This window comes from Hippocampus comes, unplaced genomic scaffold (assembly GCF_001891065.2).
Source record: "Hippocampus comes isolate QL1 unplaced genomic scaffold, H_comes_QL1_v1.1 scaffold183, whole genome shotgun sequence".
Taxonomy (NCBI): Eukaryota; Metazoa; Chordata; class Actinopteri; order Syngnathiformes; family Syngnathidae; genus Hippocampus; species Hippocampus comes.
The window spans coordinates 306,938-314,534 of record NW_017805547.1 but is presented as its reverse complement, the minus strand read 5'-3'; the positions used below and the strand labels follow the sequence as shown (position 1 = coordinate 314,534).

The window sequence follows — 7,597 nt, the reverse complement described above, 5'->3', positions numbered from 1 at the left end:
GGCGTGGCCACAGGCTGCTGCGCAAAGGAAACTACGCTCAACGGGTGGGTGCCGGCGCCCCCGTCTACCTGGCGGCCGTGCTGGAGTACTTGACCGCTGAGATCCTGGAGTTGGCCGGCAACGCAGCCCGCGACAACAAGAAAACGAGAATCATCCCTCGTCACCTGCAGCTGGCCGTGCGCAACGACGAGGAACTCAACAAACTCCTGGGCGGAGTGACCATCGCTCAGGGCGGCGTGTTGCCCAACATCCAGGCCGTTCTTCTGCCCAAGAAGACCGAGAAACCAGCCAAGTCCAAGTAAAAAGGGACTCTGACTCTTCCACAACCCCAAAACGGCTCTTTTAAGAGCCACGCACCTTGCCTCTAGAGAGCATTTCTCCTTTGATACGCGTTTAATGCAGATTGAAAAAAAAAAATTGAAATCATGGCTCACACAAATGCAACACACGAAGTCTTAACTTATCTATGTTCTATTAAATTGCACTATTGTTCCAAAGCATGGTGACCATTCATTCTGAAAGACTCGTGCGTGTGCAAGATACATTGACGTACATTACACTCTGCATGTCCGGGGTCCCATAAAGATGACGCCTTTTTCCACTTGCGATAAAACAGTCGTGTATGTAAATGGAACACTTGCACCACCTAGCGACTACTGGTGTCACAACAAGATGTCAGTCTGAAATGAAAATGGGAATTTATCCCTTTCACGATTGTGTGATCCTTTTAAACACGAGTTTTAGTTATGACGTATCTATCCAAATGCAACTCGTGAAAGAATGTTTGCTCTTTAAAGGTGGTGGGGTGGCTCTTAAAAGAGCCTTTTGTGAGTACAAGTGTAAAATCACTTCTTTTTGGGTGCTGCCTTTTTGACACTTTTGGGCTTGGCCACCTTCTTAGCGGGGCTCTTCTTGGCGGCGGGGGTCTTCTTGGCCGCGGGGGCTTTTTTAGACGCCGTCGCTTTCTTTGGGCTTTTGGTGGGCTTCTTGGCCGCTTTCTTGGGCGTCGAGGCCTTGGCGGGTTTCTTCGGTGATTTCTTCGCGGCCGCCTTCTTGGCTGGGGTTGTTTTGGGCTTCTTGCTCGGAGTTGCCTTCTTGGCAGGCTTCTTAGCTTTCGTGGGGGTCTTCTTTGAAGCCTTGGCGGGCGCCTTTGTCTTCCCCTCGGCCTTTTTGTTCATCTTAAAGGAGCCAGAGGCGCCGGTGCCCTTGGTTTGAACGAGGGTACCTTTGTTCACCAAGCCGACGACGGCGATCTTGACGCGGTACCTGTTCTTGTCCACGTCGTAGCCGGAGGCGACCAGAGATTTCTTGAGGGAGGCCAGAGAGACGCCATTGCGCTCCTTGGACGCGGCCACGGCCTTGACGATAAGCTCGCTGATGCTGGGACCGACCCTCTTCTTCGCGGGCTTTGATGCCTTCTTCTTGGTCGTTTTTGCCGGGGTGGCCGGGGCTGGTGCTACTTCTGCCATGACGTCTGGGTATGAATGGACTGATGCGTTGGCCGCGTACATTGCTGCATTTAAATGCATCGTGAGAACCGTGGAGAGTCAATCAAGCAGTTTGCGCCACAGCGCGCCGACACCCTCTCCTCTACTTGTGTTTTCTCCGCACACTTCAAACGGCAAAAATTCACAATGAAAACACTTGCATCACTGAAAATTATTTCAGTGCATAGCACACGTGTTTATTTCCACATTGAAGGTGTTTAAAAGTCATGTGCCTCCTGCATTTGCTCTGCAGAGCTGCTAAACTTCACCTCCACACCGGCGTGAGCAGCGTTACTCAAGGAGATTCCTCACTCGTTTCTTCAATAAAATGATGTAAAGTAAAAAACGATTGGACAAAAAGTGTTTTACGTATTAAGTAACATGTTCATCCACGGACTCAACGTCTAAACAAGCGAGTATGGGTGATATTTTTTGGAAAAAGACAACCTTCTCCGAGGGCAGCAAACACAATTGAGGAGCAAGACCTGTGTCTTTTGTCATGGGACAACAACTCCTCGTGTCCTCAAACTGCAATATTATTTCCAAGTCTAGAAATGATTCTTATTATAGAGAACGTACACGCATACAGCAGCTAAAGTATTGACAATACAGAGTCGAGAAAGTCCAACTATATACAGTAACACTATATGTGGGAACGGTGCGAATGCTTTTACGCTAGCCTGGTTTATCGTTTGGGATCAGTCAGACACAGATTACAGTACATGACTGTATATCAGCTGATCATGATTTCATCATTTTTATATTTTGCCTTTGGTGACAGCCTGGCTACTATTGATGTTCACTTTAACCTAAAATTGCTTAAAAAAAGTAAAAGTTGTGCATCATACATTCAATATGTTCTTATCTCGATATCAACACATATTGATGAACTCCAAACAAAAGTATAGCATATTAAAACACAATTTTCACATCCGAGTCCAAATTTCCAAGATATCCACGTACACTGTAACGACACTACATGCCTATCAATTTATCTACTCTAGCATATAAAAGCAATTGGACAATTTGCTGTCTCTTGCCTCAACCTCAGCTACTTAAATTTTAACACACGCCCCAAAAAATGATAAAGAGCATCAGATGTGTTACCTACGGAAGCGCGGAGTTGCCAATTTGGAGTAACCAAAACAAAATAAACTGGCAAATGCGATCAAACATACTGGCGACTCCGTTCGAGTGTATTCAAACTGTCCCTTTTAAGAGATGAACAGAAATTAAATTCATGATGAATGAAAATAAGGCAATAGAGGAGTGAGTACTCGTTTGATGAGATGCGTGGCTCTTAAAAGAGCCGTTGGTTTATGGTGATGCAGCAGAGGGTTTACTTCGAGCTGGTATACTTGGTGACGGCCTTGGTGCCCTCAGACACGGCGTGTTTGGCCAGCTCACCGGGCAGAAGGAGACGCACTGCGGTCTGGATCTCCCTGGACGTGATGGTGGATCTCTTGTTGTAATGAGCCAGACGAGACGCCTCGGAGGCAATGCGCTCGAAGATGTCGTTGACGAATGAGTTCATGATGCTCATCGCCTTGGACGAAATGCCGGTATCGGGGTGCACTTGTTTTAGCACCTTGTACACGTAAATAGCATAGCTCTCCTTCCTGGTCCTCCTCTTCTTTTTGCCGGATTTGCTGACACTCTTGGCGACAGCTTTTTTGGAACCCTTCTTGGGCGCGGACTTTGCTGGCTCAGGCATAATTGCCAATCACGGTTAGAATGGTAGGAACAAGTACTGCCCCGAGGCCAAAGCCCGTGCCCTTATAGGGGCTCGCGCAGCAAGCGCTGTGCCAGCGCCGCTCTCTGATTGGTTGAAAACATCTCGGGTACTTAGCGCTTGAAGAACGCAAACAAAAGGACCCCCCAACGCTCCTTTGTTGCCCTGGTACCGGACCTGAGAGAGGACAGTCGGCGTAATTTGGCGGTTGGACCGTCACGTGACCGCCCTTCGATGTGGAATGACCAATACATTTGATGTACTTAATTTGTCGTAATTCTTTTAAGATTGCACGTGATCAAATCTCGTTTTAGTAGCGTGACAAATGTCACTAGTCTCTCCATTGTAAATAAATGTTTATTTTACGATTTCTCTTAATTAAACTCCACAAATGAAAAGGTCTGTGATTGGCTTCAACCAATTCAGGATTTACCCCACACAGCATAACCATTGTGTTTTGTTTGGAATTGATTTCTCATCTTTAAAATACTGTATTTAACAAAATATTCTTTCGGGGATGGTACAGCTGTGTGTGGACTGTTAGGATAGAAAAGCACGACATAGGTAAACCCCAATTTACCATTAAACTGTTCTGCTTTTTGCAAATCGTGACTCTTTGTCCTTTGACTAACAAGCAATGCTGAGTTGTGCAAAGGCGTTGTTTTTCGGCCCAATCAATCGTTGATCATAAGTTAATGATGACTTTCTTGCAAATCGTATATCTATTCAAAATTCATCCTTAACATGGGAGAGATGATTCTCTTTTAATGTATTGTTTACAGAAATGTCTCATTTAGTTGCAAGTGTGGTGGCTCTTAAAAGAGCCGTTGTGGTGTGACGGAGAACGTTTTAAGCTCTCTCTCCGCGAATACGACGGGCGAGCTGGATGTCTTTGGGCATGATGGTGACCCTCTTGGCGTGGATCGCGCACAAGTTGGTGTCCTCGAACAGACCGACCAAGTAAGCCTCGCTGGCTTCCTGCAGAGCCATGACGGCTGAGCTCTGGAAACGTAGATCGGTCTTGAAATCCTGAGCGATCTCCCTGACCAGACGCTGGAAAGGCAACTTGCGGATGAGCAGCTCGGTGGACTTCTGGTAGCGGCGGATCTCGCGGAGAGCCACCGTACCGGGCCTGTAACGGTGAGGCTTCTTGACGCCGCCGGTGGCTGGCGCACTCTTGCGAGCGGCCTTGGTGGCCAGCTGCTTCCTGGGGGCTTTGCCGCCGGTGGATTTGCGAGCTGTTTGCTTGGTTCTTGCCATTCTGGAACTTTTCTCTTTCGAAATAAAAGGAGCGAGGTGGAAGCCACGCGAGTGCCTTTTAAACGCTTGGCGCGACTGCTCACGGGTGACGCTCCCTCATCCCGATTGGTGCGGGGATTCTGCTGGAGGTCAGCCCCGCCTGTAAGAGTGACCTCCCGCCACAAGGCTCGCTGCCAATTGGGGGGAATTGTGTTCAAACTGGACCCCAAAATGCAAACCCCCCCCACTGCGCGCTGAAAATCTCTTCCCTGGTTGGTCTGACCCCCAGCCTGCCGCGCTTTCTGCAGCTATTAAAGCGGGACTTGTACCTCCCAAGCACACATTTTCCTTCGAGATTTCACTCCAGAAAGAAGAACCAAGATGAGCGGAAGAGGCAAAACCGGCGGCAAGGCCAGAGCAAAGGCCAAGACTCGTTCTTCCCGTGCCGGACTGCAGTTCCCTGTCGGACGTGTCCACAGGCTGCTGCGCAAAGGAAACTACGCTCAACGGGTGGGTGCCGGCGCCCCCGTCTACCTGGCGGCCGTGCTGGAGTACTTGACCGCTGAGATCCTGGAGTTGGCCGGCAACGCAGCCCGCGACAACAAGAAAACGAGAATCATCCCTCGTCACCTGCAGCTGGCCGTGCGCAACGACGAGGAACTCAACAAACTCCTGGGCGGAGTGACCATCGCTCAGGGCGGCGTGTTGCCCAACATCCAGGCCGTTCTTCTGCCCAAGAAGACCGAGAAACCAGCCAAGTCCAAGTAAAAAGGGACTCTGACTCTTCCACAACCCCAAAACGGCTCTTTTAAGAGCCACGCATTTTCTTCTTTAAGAGCTACCTTTTCAGTAATTGATTTTACTCGAATGTGTGTGTGTGTGTGTGTGTGTGTACGCGCATTGAAATTAATATCAATGATATAACATCCATTGATTCTGTGTTCCCGCTTATTTCCTTATCAATGCTATCAGTATTCTAAGATGTACAGAGTCAGGACAGAGCTAGAAAAATAGCTTATTTCCTTATCAATGCTATCAGTATTCTAAGAAGATGTACAGAGTCAGGACAGAGCTAGAAAAATTTTAACGCCAAGTGGCTATTTTTTCTATTACCAGTAGTTCTAATATTAGTTGGAGGAAAGGTGGGTTTTAAAAATTCTTTATTACAAACAAAATCAGTGAATCCCATTAAAAAATGCCCTGGAAACACAGTTTATTGATGTTGATAAGTGTTCCTTTTTGTAAAACTAGCCTGGAAGTCTATTTTTTTTCAATTGCACTCACTCTAAAGACAAGTATGTTTCTATAATTTATTTTCCATTATTTACTTTCACACATTTTTTATTACGGCCTTTCCGGTTGTTTTTGAATTTCTTCTGAGAGCCGCCACCACCTTGGACCTAGAAAACAAATGGTTTTGTGTCATTAATTAAATAAAAGATGGAATTAAGGTGCACATCTTAGTCATGTATAGAAAGAGTTGAGTGTTTGCAGTTCATGTGTGCCCATGAACTGTGCGCTAAAAACCCCCAAATATATTTTTTTGGGAGGTGGGGGTGAAAATGTGTCTGAGTGAGTCATTCTGCACTGTCAACCGACTGTTAGGGAACAGTGGCAACTGTAATTATCATTCCTCCACCGAGTTTCCCAGTCAATGACATAACCACAAAGCAGTTTGTGGTTGGCGATGTATTAATGCATCACAAAAATGCTTTCACTGTACTCAGCACGCACTCTTTTTGCCACGCTCAGAGCTCTGGTTTTGGGAGAAGAGCAGGAAGCAGAAGACCTAAATTCTGCAAACCTTTTTACGTTTCTGCATGGCTAGCGTGTCCACCTCCATCTCGTCCTCCTCATCCGTTTGGAAGTCATCCTCATCCTCAGACTGATGCGCCTCCATGGTCTCCTCGGCCGAGTTCTTCAAAGTGAGCATTGACGCTGTCACGGAAAACGGGTGTTAGCAGATGAAAATGTCTCAAGAGTCGCAGCACATGAGGGGCTGACAGGGGTAGAGGTCGCTCATATCGTCATCCGAGTCGCCGTGGTTTTCATCATCGCTGGAGGATGGTTCCAATGTGCCGGTGCCATGTTTGGAGTCCCTGCCCTGGTGGACATCTGTGCTCGTCTCCTTTGGCCTTTTCTGCTGGAGTCTGATTGGTACGAACTCGATGCCCTGCTTCACGCATTCCTCATCTTGGTCAGCAGATTAAAAACAACAAAATCAAGTCAGAAATGCCAAATCAATAACGAATCCAATGCTCGAAAAAAGAACTTTTGAAGACAATACTTTTTTGGAGGCGGGGGGGATTGTATTCAATGAAAACTGTTTTTAGACTCGTATAAGTAAAGAAGTTCATGCATGCAAATCAAAAGAGAAATAGTCGCTCGCTCACATTTGGAGAGAGCCTTCTTGAAGCGCGTGCCGTTGACGTGTTTTAAGACATGGTGTGGTTGTCTGTTCAGGTGTCTGAGGGTCAACTTACAGAAGAGCTGATTGCTGCACACATGACATAACGTGCATCATGAGATCAATTTGAATGAGTACTTGTGCCATAGCTATGGTAAGATATTGAGCAGCAGTGGCAAATTACTTGACTATCAGGAGTGAGTGTCCTTACGGTTGTTTTGAGCTTGACACTATGTGGGGTTCATACTGGCTGTAGTTAAATTGTGCTTGGGAGCTCAGCTTCTGATACTTTTTCCCTTTGGTGAACATCTGCAGCTCCTCCAGCTTGCATGGAAACTCATGGTCGTTCAGTGTGCACTTTATCTGAAATAACATTAAGCTATTATTTTCATTTCCCCACGTTCAGTCACCAAAACAAGCTCCAAATCAGCGGCTGTGGCTATATTAGCAACACATTAATGGTGTTCTCCGTGATGTGCTCGCTCACCTTTTGGCTGTCAGTCAACTCGAAAAAAGGGTGGTTGAGCAGGAAAGCCTTCACGTCCGCAGGTAAGTCCTCCATAGCTGTAAAACGTCCTCAAACTAAAAAGCGTCTAATATTTTGAGGCTCGTTGCATGTAGCATCCAGCCCACACGCGTGCCCGTCGCGTCGTTTCTGACGTAATAAAAGAGCGACATTGAATGATTACATTCTTATTCTTCTTGTTTTGTGAAAGCTCATTGCAATGGAAA

At 46.9% G+C, this 7,597-nt stretch overlaps 4 protein-coding genes across 4 annotated transcripts; 1 reads left to right on the top strand and 3 right to left on the bottom strand.

The window, feature by feature from the left end:
• Positions 1-513: 513 nt before the first annotated feature.
• On the bottom strand, positions 514-2,355 carry LOC109521652 (histone H1-like). Its single transcript, XM_019879635.1, has one exon. The coding sequence runs from the start codon at positions 1,527-1,529 to the stop codon at positions 846-848; it is 684 nt and encodes a 227-aa protein (XP_019735194.1). The 5' UTR covers positions 1,530-2,355; the 3' UTR covers positions 514-845.
• Positions 2,356-2,738: 383 nt separating this feature from the next.
• Positions 2,739-3,388, bottom strand: LOC109521655 (histone H2B 1/2-like). The gene has a single exon (XM_019879637.1). It carries the CDS (start codon positions 3,199-3,201, stop codon positions 2,827-2,829), a length of 375 nt encoding a protein of 124 aa, XP_019735196.1. The 5' UTR covers positions 3,202-3,388; the 3' UTR covers positions 2,739-2,826.
• A 1,362-nt stretch (positions 3,389-4,750) lies between these two features.
• On the top strand, positions 4,751-5,311 carry LOC109521653 (histone H2A-like). The gene has a single exon (XM_019879636.1). The coding sequence runs from the start codon at positions 4,840-4,842 to the stop codon at positions 5,224-5,226; it is 387 nt and encodes a 128-aa protein (XP_019735195.1). The 5' UTR covers positions 4,751-4,839; the 3' UTR covers positions 5,227-5,311.
• Positions 5,312-5,604: 293 nt separating this feature from the next.
• surf2 (surfeit 2) lies at positions 5,605-7,540 on the bottom strand. The gene is made up of 6 exons (XM_019879634.1): positions 7,353-7,540; positions 7,077-7,228; positions 6,852-6,955; positions 6,463-6,651; positions 6,263-6,396; positions 5,605-5,858 (listed from the first exon to the last, which is right to left on the bottom strand). Exons 1-6 carry the CDS (start codon positions 7,425-7,427, stop codon positions 5,769-5,771), a joined length of 744 nt encoding a protein of 247 aa, XP_019735193.1. The 5' UTR covers positions 7,428-7,540; the 3' UTR covers positions 5,605-5,768.
• Between the last annotated feature and the right edge of the window lie 57 nt (positions 7,541-7,597).

Coding starts and splice junctions, on each gene's coding strand:
- surf2 (XM_019879634.1), bottom strand. CDS start 7,427: ATGGAGGACTTACCTGCGGACGTGAAGGCTTTCCTGCTCAACCACCCT. Junction 6,956..7,076: donor GTGTCAAGCTCAAAACAACC/GTAAGGACACTC, acceptor TCATGTGTGCAG/CAATCAGCTCTTCTGTAAGT. Junction 5,859..6,262: donor CCATGCAGAAACGTAAAAAG/GTTTGCAGAATT, acceptor TTTGTTTTCTAG/GTCCAAGGTGGTGGCGGCTC.
- LOC109521655 (XM_019879637.1), bottom strand. CDS start 3,201: ATGCCTGAGCCAGCAAAGTCCGCGCCCAAGAAGGGTTCCAAAAAAGCT.
- LOC109521652 (XM_019879635.1), bottom strand. CDS start 1,529: ATGCATTTAAATGCAGCAATGTACGCGGCCAACGCATCAGTCCATTCA.
- LOC109521653 (XM_019879636.1), top strand. CDS start 4,840: ATGAGCGGAAGAGGCAAAACCGGCGGCAAGGCCAGAGCAAAGGCCAAG.